The sequence below is a fragment of the Atractosteus spatula genome, chromosome 7 (assembly GCF_055471065.1).
Source record: "Atractosteus spatula isolate fAtrSpa1 chromosome 7, fAtrSpa1.hap1, whole genome shotgun sequence".
NCBI classification, from domain to species: domain Eukaryota; kingdom Metazoa; phylum Chordata; class Actinopteri; order Semionotiformes; family Lepisosteidae; genus Atractosteus; species Atractosteus spatula.
The window spans coordinates 59,870,351-59,889,760 of record NC_142712.1 but is presented as its reverse complement, the minus strand read 5'-3'; the positions used below and the strand labels follow the sequence as shown (position 1 = coordinate 59,889,760).

Sequence of the window (19,410 nt, the reverse complement as noted above, 5' to 3'; positions counted from 1 at the left end):
TTTCGCTCTACACCAAGTCGCCAAGTAGACTACTAACATTATTTCCCTAGATCGTTCAATTTGATTGCTTAAAACATTCAGCCCATCAAATACGCATGGTTACCCACAATGCACTTTGAAGCATGCGGATAGCTGTGTCTAATTAATAGCATTAATATGCAGTTAGTTAAATAATTAGACTAAGTGACAGCGCAGGTGGGACACCACCCAGAAGACCCCAGGGTGGACTGCTGGCAGGACGGGACAGCTGGGGCTCCACTACCAGCTAGCAGCTAGCACGCAGCAGCCAGCAGGAGGGTGGGGTCCGAAGTTTGGGGCTCTCCGTCCCACGGGGGGATTGCGGAGAGGAGGTGGGGGGGGAGGCAGGGGACGATTCAAGGGTCCCCCCTCCCACACCCTGGCAATTTCAATTAGGGCCGGGGCCGCGGGCGGGGGATTTATGAACGCGACCTCTAGCTCGCAAGCGGCCCGGCGGTGTGACCTCTCACACCCCCCACTTCATCAAGCAGCGGCAGCCCGCCCCAGCAGGCCCCCGAAACGCAGGGCTCTCGCCCGGGAAGCGCAACGTGTCTGAGATTGATGCAGACACGGCGCTGAAGTGTCAGCGCTGAGAGGTCAGCTGTAATTTTTTTGTACAAGGTCAAGGGTGAACAATAAAAAAAATCCAATATGTCAAACTTGAGGGGTCATAGGCATAGCATATATAATATTAAAACAGGACGGACGACAAGTAATAAGCGTAAGTACAGAGCGCATATTGAAAATCCAGGCCTTCTCATATGCTGTATCCTCCTGAGGCATCGATCCAATGCTGTTGATAATATCGCTTTTTTCCCCACCAAGAGTCCTTAAACTGGGAAAATATTACTAAATTTCAGAGCTCAAAGACCATAACAGCTCCGTGCAAGTGAAAAACTACTTCATGACCCCTGCACAGTTCAGCCAACTGTCTTAATTTTAATTAAAAGTCTTTCATTCTGGCAAGACTTATGGAACTCTTGGCTGTAAATGAATTGGCAGCACCATGAATAAAGTGATATTGCATAACGTGAAGTGTGCATGCATAAAAAAAAATAAACTGGGATTTGCGTAATCTTGGAAAGATTTCTTTAAACATTCAAAAAACTACAAAATCAAGTCTAAATTGGAAAACTATGCACATCCTCTTTGGGGCTTTTGGACTGAGCTGTCTGTTAATTTCATTGACTGAAACTGCCGAGGTGCATCTCCGTTAATATTTAACTCCTGCCCGTGTCATCGCTTTCATGGAAGTCAGAAAACATATTTTAATCAGTGCTTTGTGTTAGCAGTTACTTTTCAGACTCAATCTGCTATTTTCCTTTGACACAAGAGGCTGTGGTTTCCTTTCTGCATCATCTCCCCTGTGGGCCAGGTACCTCCTGAAATTTTCTTCATACTTCATTCCCTGACCTGGATTACGCCTTCCCTGCTAGCAGCAGTATGGTTTTCGTGTCAAGGGGAGTGGAAGCGCACGGGTTCTTAAATGAGACACCACTAGGTTGTTTTCATAACCAGAGTTCCCTGACAAAACACATCAGGAACTGCTCTTTCTGCTTTAACATACTGACGCTGTACTAGAATTAAAAAAATACGAGACACTGCCTGTAGGTATGAAAAAGAACTGTGTTTCCACATGGTGTATTTAGAGAAATGCAAGGACCCTCTAAAAAAAGGACTATATCTCAAGTAGCAACTTTCAAGAATATTTCCGTAGCCTGAACCTGAGCAGACTGATCAACCCTTAATTGTTTGGTGATATTCTGTAATCTCTTATTCTAACCCAGCACCTGGCTGTTGTTTTTGATGAATCCATTAAAATCACAGTCATTTTTATACATTAACTGTGCTTTATGCATTTGCACATATCAGCTCTAAATCAATTTTCACCATTCCATTTCATGCATCAGCTTCAGTCAGATGCTCTTAGAAGAAATGATGGACTCAGGCATCTTTTTTTCCTTTGTTTATATTCTGAAGATGAGGTTCTATGCCAAGGTTAAATGCAGTTCTTTCAATGTCACTAGTAATCATACTTTAGCCAACAAAAGTGTCTTAATTCACCTTCTCTGAACTGTCTCAAAGCCATTTTCTCTGCCTGTTCCCTGTTTCTCTGCCTGGACATGCACAGAGTATGCTCACATGGTAAGAAGCAAAGCAAGAGGCCCTGAAGGCCTTTAGAATATTGCAGTTTAGGTGAAAAATAAAAACAAGGACAATTTACATATTTGCATATTAAGAGGTGTCATTTAAAAGGTCACAATCAAGACCACTTCCAGAAGAGGGCAGCTGCATGACACCAGGACATTGTTTAGGCCAGCAGAAATGTGGCTGCAGAAGGGAAACTAATGAATTAGATCACAGAAGGGAAAAGCATTAGAGATTACCAGTGGAAGAGGTTAGAATGAAGAAGATGCCAGGGTCAAAGGTGATGCATATACCACCATCAGCTGTCAGTTGCACAAACAGTGTGTTGAAATGGCCAACCTCACACTGCAGGTCAAACCTGAAAAGCTTCTTGCTGTAATGGCTCAGCCATACCTTCAAACACACAATCGCAAACAACTGCAAAATGCGCCAAGAAACAGCTGTAGCACCATGTTTCTTCAGTGTTCCTCAAATCTCCTGTAGTTTACAGTTCCATTGTACTTCTGCATCTAACTATAATCATGTCCTATAATTTTTGTTTGTGACTATAATCATGTACTCCTAGTCCATATTTAAGTGTTGTAGCAGGCATGTTTTCTCCGACGCTTTGAAAGCCCTCCAGGGCCTTTCTCCCATTGTTCTCAAGACATTGCGGTGAAGCAAGATCCACATTTCATGGTGGTTTTAACTCACTTTATGTTTTTCTTAACTGTAAGAAACAGGGCGGAGCGGTGGCACTGTGGCTCAGGATCTGCGCCTGTGACTGGAAGGTTGCCGGTTCGTATCCCGCAGCTGGCAGAGGAACCTACTCTGTTGGGCCCCTGAGCAAGGCCCTTAACCCCAGCTGCTCCAGGTGCTGTACAATGGCTGACCCTGCGCTCTGACCCCAAGCTTCTCTCCCTGTCTGTGTGTCTCAAGGAGAGCAAGCTGGGGTATGCGAAAAGATGAATTCCTAAATTCCTAATAAAGCAACATTACATTACATTAAAAAAGCAGCAGTTACTACATCAAGATTATCCTAGTTTGAGTGGAATTGCATCAACAGATATACACAGTGAAACTACTGTTCAATGCCCCACTCTTCCGTTTCACTACTGTTTGCTGTAAAAAAAAATTTAAAAGTCGGCAGATCACTAAAACCTGCAATGGATCCACCTGCTAGGAGACTCGTGTTGTGCTGTATAAGAAACGTACCACTTCCTCATCGGAGAGCTCCCTCCCCTGGATGCTGCTGCTGTCTCTCACTGCCTGCTGGTGTTTCTTCCCTTTGATGTGGCTGAATAAGTGCACCTCTGAGGTAATCTGCAAAACAAGTCATAGCTCTGTGATCACCAGGGCCTGCCTCTTTACACACAGAACCGATGGAATAAAAAGACTTAGCTATTCCCAAAAGCCTGGCGACCACAGGATATCCACATCTCCACAGAGAGAACAGAGCCCCTGAAGTCACTTAATGATGTGCCCCATCAAGATTTTCCAGTCACCGTGCTAAATGTATCGACTTGATCTGAAACCTGAACTGTCCACTTTCTGCTCTTTCATTTCCCCTGTTACAATTGATCATCTGCTCCGTAAGTCACCAGCCTGATCTGTCCTGGAAAAAAAACAAGCTTGTTTTAAGAGCTCTGTTCTCTAAAGTCAGCTGAGAGAGCAAAGAAGACAACAGAGAAGAATAGCTGACAAGTGAAGTCATTGTTTAAATCAGTTTATGGCACAAATCTTCCCCTTGAGGATGAACTTTAAGGAATTTGGGATATTGTTAGTCATAGGTCCAGATAACACTGTTTTATAAATCTGGCGTGATCTATGGATGTTACCCTAGCATTGTGGTCATATTGTATGTACTTTGTCTCTGACCTCGCACTCCTACCCTGTTTTTAATGCTTATTACCTGAGTCACTGCTGTGTGAATACAAACACAGTGAATTACACTCTCTTCTTTAACCAGCACTGTCTGGAAAAGCACATCCCCTAAAAGAGATGTTCCAGCTTGACAAGGCACAACCCACTGTGAGGATCTCCATGTTTCTGCTGGGTTTTTTTTACTTTGAGAATGAATTCTGTGGTTTTGAGATGAAAGCAAACTGTTCCAAAGTTTCCTCAAGTGTTCAAACAAATTTGGAATTTTACAAAATACTGTGCCTTTTTTTCCTCAGCTCACGTTGAAAACGATGCTCTGTGGTTAAATAACTCACTCCCAGAAAACGGGTCTGTGTGCTGACAAGCTCATTAAATACCCATTCGTCACCTTAATGTCAGAATTTGACTGCAGTTGAAGATAAACTGTCTATACTATTTGGCAACGATTCTATTCCAGAAATGCAAGTGGATGGTGACTGCAACAAGAGTGCTAATAATAGTAAGTTTATAGCACTTACAGGAAAAAAAACAAACTGTGAATGAAACTGAACTGAATTGCCTTCCTTCTTTACTGAGTGACATGTATTGTTGAGAAGATGGATTGTCTTGGTGAATGCTAGGAAAGAAAATTCACCAGTATTAAAAACTGAAAATGCATTCATACAAGATGTTTCAGTGTTTTAATAACATGTTAATTCATTAGGCTTACTCTATTGTTAACTAGTGCTGCTCTGATTTCAACACCTGTTTTAAGTGTGCTGCTTAGAGTAGCAAAAACAGTCTTTGCACAAGTGAGATGTCAGTGATGAAAGCATACCTATTCTTTTGAACTGAGCCATCTGTCTCAATGGGAATATTCCCCAGTTAAACAATTACAGATAATAATTGCACTTGAAGGATTGCCCGGGGCTACACGGATCAGTATTGATTATACAGCAGTCTCTTGGTCTGTTCTATTCTCATCACAGCTAAGTAGCTCAAGCTCTTTTTTATTTGATCTTCTTGGGATTTGTACAAGGTTTTATTTCCACTTTGTTCCACCCCAGTATGTTTTAGTGTTCATTGGAATCAGACTGAAAGGGCCTCTCTGGCAACAGCTCCCCATTTTCACTTTGAGAAATGATTATTAAAGTCTAGAGCTAGAAGTCTGCATCCTACACTGCTTCATGTCTTAATTTAGTGTGAGGTGCCTCTCCTGACACTTGCGAATATTGTTCCTACTTTCGGTTATCTCTACAAGATCTTTGCATACTGTATATCCATTTATATCCCACTAAGGCAAATTTAGAGTTGTCTTTAAATGAGCAACAACTTCAGCAAATACTGTTATTGTTTTGTCCTTGCCAATATCATACAATAGCTTTCTCACCAATACGAAACATCTCAGGGATCAAATGTTAAACGACTGGAGAAAAATGCAAACATTTCGACAAAAAGTCAACCTTCCCTGTTCACTTAACAATCCAACACTGCAAATGAGCTGCAAAACATCCAGAGAGTTATACATGCCGGCTTTAAAAAAAAAACGTACAAAAATCAAATGTGAACAAGACACACAGCAGAACAACAATTCTGTAGAATGACCAGGTCATTCTCTCAAAGAATGGAACAAAGCACACTGTTAATATCATTAAGCAGAGTGCTTCTGGGTGACCTAAAGATGATCACTAGTGTCAGACGCTGGCCAAGGGCATCTGACATTTTTAACAGGATTTGATTCTCTCTCCCTCCCTCTCGCTCCTTTTTTTTAATCTCAGGGAGGTCTGAAGCTCCAAGGTGCCTCAACCTCGTTGCTGTGAAAGCAGCTCTATAAGAGATAAATATGCCTCCTTCAGATTTGTCACATGCCATTTCTATAATCAAGCCCAGACCTGCATTTCTGTCCAAAGGTTTATATTTACGTAATTAATGTCGTTAAAAACTAATTTAGACACATTCTCCTGCAAAACTACTGTCCAGTCAACAACAGTTTTGTGGGTGCTGCATTTTATAGTATTACAACAAAAATGCTGATGGGGAGGTACTGCAAGAACCTCAAACTGAGAAAAGCAAACAATATAGTTAGGAATTGTTTCTCAGTGAATGTACTTAATTGCTCACCAGTTGGCCATTAGTCTTTAAATTGACTACTATGCAATTTAATCAAAATTCACAGCACAGGTCCTGTTTCATAGTGCCAAGCAGTGACAGCAGCTGAAACAGAAATCATTAGAACTGAAGTACCGCCTACAGATTACAGTAAATATCAGCAGCATTAGAACAGAAATGCATGTCAGTTATGGATGAAATTTCTGAAAATGATTAACCTGTCCATGCTATAGGCAACACATGAAAAATCTGAACTCCTTTTTTTGAATGATTTATAAGGCTGACACAGTCCTGACTTATATTTTTGCTTCATATATTTAACCTGCCTAATTCGTTTAGATGTATTTTTTCTTTGTGATTATTGTTTTGTATTATCATCATCATCTGCTGCAGAGGTGTGAGCCGATTGGTTTTGTCGTCTCTGTAAATGAGAAATTTTACCTAATTGGGTTCTCTGGTTAAATAAAGTGATGACACTGAATAAAGAATAAGTATTTGTCTATGATTTGGCAGTATATGGAGGAAATACTGTAATAGTTGTAGGAATAATTTATAGTGTGCTTTTTATTCCAAAGGAACCCAAAGCACTTTGCATATATCAGGGGACACACTTCACCCACCACTGCAATGCAGCACCAACCTGGTTGACAAACAGCAGCCAGTATGCACCGGCTGCCCTACTGCACAGCAGATCAGGTAGGAAAAGAAAGAAATTTCTTCACCAACAGAAGTGGGGGGTGAAATATAGGGAGGATGCCAAGATTACTTGAGCAAGTAACCTTCACTCTCACGAACAGTGACACAGGATCTTTAATGATCTGGTGCCCGAGTACCTCGGTTTAGCATCTTATCCAAAGAACGGCGCTATCTACAGCAGGTCCAAGGTCACAATACTAGGGCATGCGTTTTGAAAAAGCTCAGAAAAGCGCCACCTGCTGGTCCATCAACATCACTTTCAGAACCAACCTGGTTTTCCTCAAAGGTCTCCCCATCTCTTTAGTGACCACACCAAATGTTGATTCAATAGTTAAATGAGTCAACCCCCTCACATTTCATTAGGCTTTAGTGAAAAGACTTTGAAAGTTCACAGCTCCTCACCAAGCAACACATCAGCTCTAGAGCCAAAGCTTTACTTTTCTACTTCCTGCTTACCGTGACATTACACAGAGAGCACTGCTTCTTGCGCTCATAAGGTGTCAGTTTTGGGGCGTAGTCCGTGTTGTTGTGTCTGCCACTGCTTAGCTCTGCAGCCTTCTCCTTCCTCTGCTCAATCTGCTCCATGTGCCTCCGACTGCTTTCGTCGTGCTAGGGGGGAATTTGACAGAGGACGTCCAACATGTAATACAATCCGCTTTAAAGTGAAAGGGACCGAAAATTCTTAAGTCGTGAAGTAATGCTGGATTTTAAGTTGGCTTCAGAGCTAGTTTAAGATGACAATTCAGACTTGCCCAGCCCTTGTAAGCTGGTATTGGATAATACTGTACAAACAAAAACAAAAGCATGGGCTAAGTTTTTATGAACAACACAAATGTAGTTCTAGTGGCAAAAACGGAATGCGTGTTCCCCAAGAATGTGACTGCATTAAAAAAAAGAAGCACTAAGACAGAAAAGGGGTGTCTTTATGGCCACCTTCATGTCTTAATAACACTCTAGAGTCCTGCCAAGAAAGAATCTCACGATCAGCTAGCACTAACAACATTTTGCGAGTGCCATGAAAAGAGGAAAAAATTAAGAGCCAAGACTAGCATTTACTGCAGTGACCTGAGCAGAACATCCAAGGGTTTAAGATGTGCAAAATAAACCACGACTTTTACTGGCTTTGCATATACTTGGAATACTGGATGTTGCACAAACATGCAGGCCACCCTGTTAATTGGCAAGCTCTCCGGCTTTGTGCGGATGGTGCACCTTGAGCTGTATTTTCTTCTGCAGCTCCTCCATCGCCTCTTGCTGAGCTGCACTCAGGGCTGCCAGTCTCTCCTCCCGGTCTCTGTCATGGGGATTCACACAAGGGACAGTGTCAGGACAGAAGAGCACAGGACTGCCCCTTGTCTTCTTTCTGTCACACAGTCATGGTGGCACACGATAATAACTCAAGTCTTCCTCTGCCACGCACATATGGCTTTATAAGCCTGATATAATTTAACACAGGACCTACCATTTCTATTAACTTGTTTTACTGCCTAAGCACAGCAGTCACTGTGCGAGGCAAGTGTTATTAGCTACAATATCTTGTAATGTCATAGCTACTTATGCCCTATAATTCTGCCATCAGTGAGAGAATAAGCAATGTTTAACACGCAGCAGGGTCCTTTGCCATCTACTTCACTGTGCCACTTTCAATGGTAAAAAAGCAATTCTCTAGGCTTCATGCCCGGCTCCCAAAAATATGCCAGCTGTGCTGTTTTTTTTCAGATCCATATACCAAACTCATTCTAGCCCCAGACAGCTTGCTTAAAATGTCTAACCTGAGTTTAACTACTTTAAGGTTAACATAAACGTATTACACAGCCTTATGTGTAAAGAGAAACTCAACTTGCACATTATCTGAAACCAAACTGTTTAGAATATAATCTACATGTACAAAAAATGTATGATACGAGCAGAGGACAAGGCTGGTGAATCACATAAGGGAGTACTATATTTTTAACCAGGTTGGATTTTCTATTTTAATCTGGGGACTCTCTGGTAAGAAAGGATTTTTTTTCGGTGAGTGAGGACAGATCTTTCACTTTCTACACTGGGAACGTTTTTGATTTTTCTGTGCCCAGTGCCTGACTGCTTGTGCCACACCCCCCCCAGGAGTTAGCTGGCCGCGGACCTGGCCCTCTCGCGCGCGGCGTCCTCCCGCGCCCTCTCCTTCTCCTGCCTCTGCTGCTCGATGCGCGCCTCCTGCTCCCTCCGCCGCATCAGCAGCTCCTCCACGCGCGCCTGCCGCTCGGCCTCCAGCGCCCGCTTGCGCTCCTGCCCACAGGACGACACAGCAAGACGTCAGGGCGCGGCCAGCGCTGCCCGGCCACGCAGGGCGAAATCAGCAGGATGTACATCAGACTGTCGCTCTCAAACACACCCATCCCCATGGGGGGAGAGCACTGTTCAGCAAGGGCCCTAAGCATCTCCGCGTGTTCCCACTGATTTTCAGAAAAGAATCTCAAATTAGCAAAACAGAAGGGCAAATAGAACACTTTCCACAGTTCTGGAAGTTTTTACTGCACATTAAGTGATGTCGTGCTTTAAAAACCATTTTATTAAGCTCTTTGTGACCCCTGACCTTTGTTAATGAACATATCTAGTGTCCTGTGTATTTATTGTCACGTACTGTATCTAGTGTCCTGTCCTGTGCGTTTATTGCTCTTGACTACCCGTTGTTTGTGGTTGTGCTAGGATGTGTGTGATGATCAGCGGTCGGACAGTTTGGTGATGTACAGTATTGTGCACACTGTGTGCCGTTGTCTATTGTGCAGTGATCACCCCAAGAGAACGGCGCAAATAAGAATCACAATGTACACGTGCATTTGGCAAATACATTCCTCTCTCTCTGCGATGTTTCAGAGAGAGTACTGGGGCGTTGTGAGGTGGGGGCACAGGAAGGGGGGGACAGGAAGTGGGGCGTACCTGCACGGCCTCGTCGCGCGCCTGCTTCTCCTCCTGCCGCCGCTGGCGCTCCTCCTGCAGCTCGCCCAGCCGCTGCTCGTACTCGTTCAGCTTGGCCAGCACGTCGTGCCTCTTGTTCTGGGCCTCCAGGGTGTTGATAAACGCAATCTCATTCACCTGCGGCAGGACGCAATGTTAGAGAAAGGAGGCCCGCGGACTCAGCCCAGCAGATCTGCCTCAGAGTTTAACAGGCTGGAAGGGCTCCAGACAGTGCCGCCGCCTCACAGCAAGCGCCTGTCAACACTGGTGATTTTTTAGCTTTTGCAGATCCACATCTGTCTGAGAGAGAGATTTGGTAGCATTTTAATTTTATCCCCTTCAACGCATAAAAACAATGCATTCTGCCCCACGTGGAGGAGTTAATGAGACAGAAACTTGGAAAGGCAAGCTGAATCGCAGCAAAACAATAAACAGCCCCTAACTCTATTTACTGTGTGAACGCCAGCTAATTATTAATTTATTATTAACTCTTCAACTTATTCTTTATTCAGTGTCATCACTTTATTTAATCAGAGGTCAATTAGGTAAAAAGGTCAAATTTACAGAGACAACAAAACCAAGCGGCTCACACCTCTGCAGCAGATGATGATGACAGTAGAGATTTTCTATTTCTGATACAAATAAAAATCAGAAATAAAACCAGCATCAGGAACAAGATTTACCTTACTGTCTTTTACCCTGTGATAATGCAACTTGGGTGCCCTTTTGCAAGTAGTGGATATTATCGCAAATGCAATTTGGATGAAAACCCTCAAAAGAACCAAGAAAACACAATGAAACTCAACAAAGCCCAAGCTGCAGAAGCATGATGCTAGGTCTCAAAGAGACGCCAGATTTTCTGCTCTGCTGGCTGACTGGAACACATTAGCAGCCTGGATTTTTCAGCTCAGTGGTTAGCAGCCAGAACGGGGATTTGAAAGGACTTGGTGGGGGTAGCAAGTCATGCTGCTGTTTTCCTGAAGCAGGACGCTTTCCCTTCCTCATTCTACACAGAAGCTTTGCAATCCACTTGGAACTAATTAACACCAACCTTTACTTGTAGCTCCAACCCACAAGGGGCAAGGAAACCAAGCTCCAAGGTAGAGTACAAACAAGAGTTTAAACACCTGCTTCTCACAGTTTTCGGAATTTCTTAGTGTGATCATATTAACCATGAATGTCATAATTAAAAAATTATGAAGGCTGACAATAGGGTTGTAGCGATATTAGGCTTGTACAAGCCACATTTTTCCATTACCCTATAACAAACTAGCTTACACTTATCATAGTTATCTTCTAAGTGACTAAATTTTACCCCCATTAAATGTAATTTATTTATGTTTTTGGGTAGCCTTTGTTTCCAGTATGATACTTGAGTCATGGATCATTAGTAAAATCTGCCTTAAGTAGTAAAAGAACCTGGGTTGGGATATATTTCTCTTATCTGATGAGGTACACAATGAATGTATAAGTCTACTTAAGTCTCTTGGGCTTTACCCCCACTGCAGAGTCATCTAGTCTTTTTAAGAGCTGCCAGGCTGGGCTTTCACAGCCTTTACCTTTTTTGGTATTTGGTGTTTAGGCCAGCCTACCTTCACTTTAAAACTTTGTCACTGAGTTACGTTTAAGAAAGTGTAATATTTAATTCTGTGTAGAAGAAGTAAGAAAAAGAATGGCAACCAAATCCAGTTATTGGTTTAGGTTGCCACCTAAAACAGCCCCACTTGAGACATCAGGAGAGTCATTCCAGAGGGTATTTCACCTCCACGCTCAGCATTCACCTTTGCTTCCTCCTCTTGTGCCTTTTTCACGATGGCCTGGAGTTGCAGCTCCCGTTTAAACTCCGCATGCAGCAGCTTCTCCTCCATCATCCTGCGCCTCTGTTCCAAGAGCTCCTCCTTCCACTTCCTCACCTCCTTCTCCTGCAAGAGGGTGACGCAAGCAGAGGTGGGTGAGACGCGTCCGGGCGTCGGCAGGGACGTGACCCCTAGCAGCGCGTGCTTCCTGTAGCCGATGTCGGTACAGCGAGACACTGATCTCCTACACATTCCACCGGCAGGGCTGACCGCCAGAAAAACAAACATCACTGCTCACTCTGTCTGCTTGAAGCATGTGTTTGTGCAGTTGAACACGCCTGTGTATTACAAGACTCAAGCAGAAGCCCCTTCTACCTTTGCACTCAACTTTCAGCTTGAATGGAGCACAAAACTAAACCTGACGGAGAAAAACTGCTGTAAGTTCTGAGAAGGTAGGTTTGAACAAGAGCAGACGTTCTGGTGTGTTTAATAAATGATGAAGGTCACGATAACAGATTCGCAGAAGGCACCAACCGACAGGTGAAGGTCCTGCCCTCTGTTTCCGGCCTCTCACTCACCCTCTCCAAGAGCTTCTGCAGCTTGTGAGTTTTTTCCTCTCTGAGTTTTTCGCGGAGCTGCTGTGCCTTCAGCTGCTTCTCTTCGTGTTTCTTCTTGGATTCCGCAATGGTCCTGCCGACCAGCACCGAAAACAAGGTTTAGTCACGCCCGCTGTGTTACAGTAATGGGAACAGCTGGGAATGAGATTGTCAGAGACCAAATACTGACATGCAATCTTACATGACCCCTCATTTAAGATTATTATTGATCTGGCACATAAAATCTTAGACGACTACTGTCACCCACCCTTTTTTAGAATATACTCTTTAAGAGGAGGTACCAGACCAACTGTATGAAGACTAAAAAAGTACTTCCTGTATATCTAAAAGTATTCAAATGTAGACTAATGAATAAAATGTTTGCAGGTAGGGCTCTTATTATTTTTGATGTTTTTAGACTAGAAGCTAATTGTCTGTTTTTAAACCTTTATGGTACTGAAAGATTTAGCGATGCCGCGATTATCATAACCATTTGCCGATCACGCATTTCCAATTCAAAATACTTAATGAGTGCAAATACCTATAATACTCCCACAGAGTGTGAATTATTTACTGGTAAAGGGAAAACTGCCATCAACTATCACACTTGAAATTTGTGACGTGTAAGACGAATTTCTAATTTAATGCAGGCCTTGCTAAGAAAAAAGGGAAAAAAGGTATTAAAGCAATTACATGTGTTACTATGCCTGCAAATTTTGGATGGAATGAACAGGTCTAGCCTCAGAATAAATACCTAAACAAAGCAGTAGATATACCATAATTCAAGACAAAGACTAAGTGTATTATGCACTGGAGAAAAAAATCCTGTAATTTGATTATCATCAAGTAGACCCGGTGATGATGCGTTTAGGAAAACCAAAGTGGGCTTCAGCACCTTCTACAAAATGCATCAGAAATCTTGGCAATCGCATATTTAACATGCAAAAACCCATAACTGAGCTGTTTTCCTTTAAGAAAAATCCATAACCTCTCATTCTACAAAAGAATGAAACAAGGTGTCTTTTAAAGATGAAAAATATTTTTGTTTGCCTGCTATTTCAAAACTTGCTAGCTCTGAGCATTCACATGAAAGCTTGGTTTGAAAATTTAAATATTAATATTCATGCTGTGACACAAAGTTTCTGGGGCTTCACAGGATCCTGAAATGCAAACAGAGGTATCACGAACAGATCATCATCACATCGCTGCACCCCAGCAACCTGTATATGCATGGTACTAGCTAGGGATGTCTTGTCTGGTTATGTCATATGTCATAATAACTTAAATCACTTCACAAGAGAAAAAATATTCTAGGCTGTCGGTGTACTCTTTGCTCATCTATCTGAGTGGAATTCCATGGAGGATGCACATAAACTGCAGACCAGAATTTGGTGCCCATTCGGTAAGACAACCAACAGGTGTTGAATGTGAAGCACACAAAAATGAACAGCTCGGCACAGAGCAGCTTCAGACCTGAATCCAGGAAAGTATTGTTGAAAATTGTAGGAATTGTAGGAAATCCAGGAAAGTATTGCTGAAATGAAAATTGTTGCCTTTACTTCCTCCGAGCTTTCTTTCTTAGCTTGGCTTGACTCAGGATTTTACTGACCCTAGGCTGGGCTGCCCTGGCTCTTGGCTTATTTTGGTGCCGCTGGCCTCTTTGCTGTTTTGGGGCTCTTGGCGGCCTCTTTTCGCCACTGCTCATCTTACAGCTGGCTTCTCAGGCTGGGTGGCTTCTTCATCTTCTCCGCCCGCTTCCTGCCGAGCTTGAAGAAGCATGGAGCATCGGGGGCCCTTGGTCTGCGCCAGGGTGGTGCTCATCTCCAGGCTCTTGATCGAGGAGCTGTTCTCCACATTGTGGCTGCCAGCTGCCTGGGATTCTTCAGGGCAGCCAGGAAAACACCTCCTTTTCCTCTCTTAGAGGCTTCTTCTCTCCTTGGAGGCAGACAGACCCTTCAAAATGAGCTCTCCCATGCTGGGTCCTTCCTTCTTGGGCTTGGTGTGGGAGGGGGCTGGAGCCAATTCCTTGGCCTTTACTGCGTACGTCTCTCTCTGCTGACCCAAGCAGACAGTGGTCCAGGTGCTTCTGTTCCATATTACAGCCATGTTTGATCTTTATCAAGTGCCGAAGTCTATCGTTTTGCTTTCCAGTTGAAATGCAGTGGTTGTTTATGCTGTTTGACATTTAAATTTAATTGGAAGAAATGACTTTGAAGTATTACAGAATATTCTCTGTCAGATAAGTGGAAACCTATCAAAAGTAGGACTGACTGCAGGCCATAATCATGTCGTGAACTCCAATAACAGAACAGTATCGGTGAAAGGGTACTTTCTGCATAGTCAATTCCAAGAGTGTCAGAGGAGAAAAAAAATAGTTCTATTGCTAGAGATAGAGAGCCACACAGAACTGTGCATTGCAATCCCATTTCATTCCACCTCAAACTGAAATGCGATACAGTCTATTTACATCCTTGCATTAATGTTTCAGTTGACGCGTCTGCTTTAAACCTCAACAACCAAAGCACCGACTGCTCAAATGACTGTAAATCGCTATTTTGCAGGAAGACGAAAAAGCAAATGACATACCAAAGTACTCCAAAAGCTCACAAACAATACTATCATCATCAGAGATGTAGCAACAGAGGAAGAAGACCCTTGTGTGCTTGCTAATCCTTATGATCCTGTAGCTGCATTAGAGGAACTAGTATGCAGCTGGATATAGCCAAGTAAAAAATGTATTGGTTAGTTCAGAGATTAGAGTCTGGTTTGGGCTGGGAATACTAAGAGCAGCCAAGTATAGCCACGCTGATGCTAACCCCAGTGCGTCTTAGGAGTAAGGCGCAAACCCACCGCTTGCGAGAGGGAGAGGAGAGTTTCTCGTGCATGTGAATGCCATGGCCTGGGGGGCGGGCTGGTTCCTCCTCCACAATGTCCCCCCAGGAGGTGCTCTGACGCCAGGGCTCGCGGGCTGCGGAGAGGCCAGAGGGAGAGCACAGAGTGAGAGAGCGCGCAACGCCAGGAGTCTGCTTCCACACCCGTTCCACCGACAGCGCCACACGTCGGCCTCACACCCGTTCTGCTTCAAGAGCACCCTGAAGTCTGCAGGATTTGTGTCATGAATAACACGCTTCTCATTAAAACCTCTCTCAGTTTAATCCCCCCCCCCCAGAGGTAAGACTTTTTTCCCCCTCGATCCACAATACTCTTTTTCTAATATTAATACGTACAGAAGGAAAGCTGAACAACGGTGTGCGCAAGAAGTTGGAGAAAAGACCGTACTGACCTTCATAATCAGCCAAGACTTCATTCCAATCCATGTTCAGGCCACAGCAAGACATACTTCCACTGCCTATGCTGGCCTGGAAAAGATACCAGTGACAGGAGAGGAAGTGAGTGGAGAATGTTCTGGAACAAACTCGGCTCTCACCCCCTCAGAGGGGCTGACAAGTTTTGGAAACAGCCCTTCGCAGAGGCTCCAGACTGCTGTCGTCTCCCATTTTTTTAACCATACACTGCTGCCCACTTACACCAGGGAGTTTAGTCCGAGCCTCGTACATTAGACAAAGTGTAGAACCTCACATTTCAGAATCATATTGCACAAAAATCAACAAATGCAATGTAATCTCTCTTTCAAAGAATAAAAACAGCAAATAGATGTTTCCTCAGTACAGAAATGTTCCTGCCATTGCTGCAGGGCTTTTTGATGAAGTGGATTTTTTTCTCTCCTATTAAGGAGTGGGTTGACGCTGTATGTGTTGATGGGAGGGGCTGTTTTATCCTGGTATGTGATTGTTCATAAAAAACAAAACGTTTTAATCTACAGGAGCACACCGAAGTGGGCCCTGTCCTCCCAGAGACGCCAGGAGGGCTCTTACCGAGAAGTCGCTCTCGTTGTCGGTCTCGAGGTCGTTGTTCTCCTCGGCCTGGATCTCGCGGGTCAGCTGCTCTTCCTCCGCAATAGCGCTGGCGATGGCCTCCTCGTTGGCCTTCTCCAGACGGTCGGCCAGCTCCTCCTTCTTCGCCAGGACCTCGGCCATCGTCTGGGTCTGAAACCAGACGCACGTCAGCTCGCAAACCCCCAGCCAGCAAAGAACTAAAAAAATGTGCCTTCCTACGATGAATTATGAAAAAAAAAAATCAGGGGTATGTACTGTATGAGACCCAGCTACTCCAACATTTCCCAATTCACACGAGTACGAAGGAATGTTTTCATTTCCAAATCACATCTTCAACTGATCTCATGAGAAAGGGTTTCAATAAAACAGAGATCAAAGTGCTGATCTATACTTGGTGCATTTTAGACTTTGGGGTATCATACGACCCACTTAGTCTAGCAGTTTTACATGTGGCATCAGTGGGCTTTATTCTATTCACAGTCAAAGGAAATATTATTGTAGTCACAATAATAAAAGCACAACAGGTTAAAAGACCACGATAAATTAACATCTGCTCGTTTCCTCAAAACGCTCCACAGTTATGCCAGTTAAAAAAAGATTCAAGAAAAAAATGATAATACCAAGAAATGTATTACAGTCAGATGTAAACCATACCAATAGAAATATATTGTTAAAATTCTAAAAATAACATTAAAGTTATTATAAAGCATTTCTAATATGTATGCATTATGCATCTATACTAAACTAATTTAAAATATCAATTTGTTCAACACACAATATAAGGCACAGCAAACCTAAAGTTGTTTTTAAAATGTCTGTTTTCATAAGGATTTACACAATGTTGCTAAAACTGCACTATTAATGAAGTACTGTAAGTTGCATTGTGCCCCAACGCAGTAACACAAAAGGACTAAAAAGATGATAGAAGTAAATCACATAATGAAGGGCGTAAAACCAAAAGCAGTCTGAGACGTTTGCGCTGTGAATATGTGGTGTAAGGAGGCAGAAACAAACATGAATGAATGAGGGGTGTGAATGGAGCTTAACCTTCTGGGACAGCAGGTGACCTTTCTCAGCTTTCAAAAGACATTTCATTTTTTTTCTGCTTGACCAAAGCAATCAGTTTGCTTATTTGCAGGGCTTCACTTAAAGTAACAAGACTTTTATTTATTGAAATAAATAATAATTTATTTATTGAGGACACAACACAGCAGAGGAGGGAAGAAACTCACCGTAGCACTACAGTTCTTCGGGGAGTTGGCTATATGATTTAGCTAATGAGAAAAATGAGAAAGAGCTTTCTCTCAACACTGTGGCTGTTCGTCTTTAACAAGCACCGCTGTGGAGTCTAAACACTGAGGTACTTATCTGAGCCACCCAGAGAGGTGTCTCGGTCACTAGAACACAAACCAAAATCTCCTTTTTTGATCTTGGTTTAGATAACGCTCCCTCAAGACCATTAAAAAGCCATTTATCTCAATACTTTAAGCAGGCCTTCATATTGAAGTCCAAGTGCTGCCAAGGAATCTTTGATGGTAGCCATACAGTCCTAGGGGCCAATGCTCATTAACCCTTGAGATGCTGTGCATGCCATCAAATCCACTTAATAGACATCTGAAATGTTAATAATGTCAGAATGAGAATATCTGGACCTAATTAGGATATCCAGTCACAATGCACGTTAAAAAGTTTAGAAAACATAAAATCTCATTCCACTTGCCTGCTTCGGTTTCACAAAATACTTTCCACCTGTTGTCTAAAGGAAGTGTTAATGGCAACTGGCTGCCTTAAAAGCATGTCTGAATCTTTCAGCAGCCATTTGCAGGGTCAATGCAGGACTAGTCATGAACGGCAGTGAAAATGCTGTTCTGTTGAGTTTAGTGAACCCCTTCCTTTAAAAGCCTGCAATTTCTTACACCCAGGTTTGCAGACATGTACTGCTACGTATTCATGTATCCATGCCCCCTCTTTGCTAAGAATCCCACCGTATGGTAACGTGGCACAGAGCAAGTGGGTTGTAAATTAAACCACTAAATAGCAGCCAGTCACACTCGTGCTCTTTGATTTTGAGAAGTCGGCTTAATGTCCTTGACGCCCTTTCTCTAGGGGTAATGCAATATATCATCACCTCTCCCCCGCTCACACCACGCACTCGCTCCCATGCTTCTCCCAGAGACCAGAAGGCTCTGCCGGTAGACTGACCGGCCGAAAACAAAAAGTCTCCAGCACACTTCCACGGCACAGGGTGCATGCAGCGCGTCGCAAGGCCGGGGGGGCGGGGGGAAGGGAGCGACTCCACATGAAGAGGACTGCAGAGGGTGGAAGAAACCGAGCGCTTGTCTTGTAACCCCAGCTGAGCGATCGATCGAGTGTCGCTTACATCAGAGACAGGAAATTTAAGACCAGCTCCTCTCTTCTGGTAGGGATCCTCCTCGCCAGGGCGGCCAGCCTACCGACACTTGTACTCCCAGCAGGCAGCGGCAGGCCGGCCTGTCAGTTTGACAGAGCTCCTGTCAGACCCCCCCCGAGAGGACGCCGAGCTGCTCCCCTGTAGGCCCCGGGCTCCTAGCCAACCGCCCCGTCCGTCTCGGCAACGGGACCACACCAGCCCTCCGGCCGGCCACGTTTATTTTTTAAGCAGAACAGCTCCCACGGCGGGCCCGGCCACGGCGGACAGCGCGAGACACGGTCGCGGCCATCCGATATCGGAGCCCGGCTGTGCGAGGCGGGGTTCGTTCATGTTTTGTTTAGGCGGCGAGGCTCCGGCGGGACCGACCCCCTGCCTCCATCCATCAGCACTCACAGTGGAAAGCTCTGTGGGGTCCAGCGCGCTCTCCAGTTTCACGGCTGCAGCGGGAGTCTGCCCCGGGCCAGATGCTGCGGCAGCGGCGCCCCCCGCGCCCTGCGAAGGACAGAGCGCGTCTGTGTGGATCTCGGGAGGTTCGGCCTCCTGTGAGGGCGCGCTGCCAGGCGGCTCTGAATCCCCGGGACTGTCTGCTGTGGACTGCTGTAACACAACCCTTCATTAACCAGGCACACCAAGGGCACCCGCGCAAATTATCGGTATTGATTTCTGTTAAAGCCCCGCCACTTCGAACAGGAACTTTCCAGCAAATAAACAGTTGTATCTTGATCAAGCCAGGTTAAATAGCGAGCACGTGACCGAGAGGAAGCGGAACGGGGAGATGTCAGAAGGCCGCGCCAGAGGGCGGTGGCCCCGGGTCTCACAAGCGAAATGAAATTAAAAATGGGAAACATGAAACACAGGCACTATGACATACAGAATAATGAACATGATGACACTATGCAACATCAAATTCATTATTCTTTAAGAGCATTCCGCTGTCTAGGTTACCAGTATCTTCTATAGTTAAA

The 19,410-nt window shown here is 44.2% G+C and overlaps 1 protein-coding gene across 3 annotated transcripts in view; it reads right to left on the bottom strand.

Annotated features, from left to right (window-relative positions):
• Positions 1 to 19,410, bottom strand: part of scaper (S-phase cyclin A-associated protein in the ER) — a 125,785-nt gene that overhangs the window by 76,729 nt on the left and 29,646 nt on the right. For 2 of the 3 annotated variants that reach the window (XM_088921049.1, XM_088921052.1), the window contains exons 9-19: positions 18,839 to 19,042; positions 16,015 to 16,185; positions 15,423 to 15,498; positions 14,990 to 15,107; positions 12,122 to 12,233; positions 11,529 to 11,669; positions 9,730 to 9,885; positions 8,936 to 9,078; positions 8,023 to 8,104; positions 7,267 to 7,419; positions 3,361 to 3,468 (exon numbers count right to left, since the gene is read on the bottom strand). In XM_088921049.1, the coding sequence (XP_088777175.1) occupies positions 3,361 to 3,468; positions 7,267 to 7,419; positions 8,023 to 8,104; positions 8,936 to 9,078; positions 9,730 to 9,885; positions 11,529 to 11,669; positions 12,122 to 12,233; positions 14,990 to 15,107; positions 15,423 to 15,498; positions 16,015 to 16,185; positions 18,839 to 19,042 (1,464 nt within the window). The remainder of the gene's footprint in view (positions 1 to 3,360; positions 3,469 to 7,266; positions 7,420 to 8,022; positions 8,105 to 8,935; positions 9,079 to 9,729; positions 9,886 to 11,528; positions 11,670 to 12,121; positions 12,234 to 14,989; positions 15,108 to 15,422; positions 15,499 to 16,014; positions 16,186 to 18,838; positions 19,043 to 19,410) is intronic. The other variant, XM_088921050.1, reaches the window with a different exon arrangement.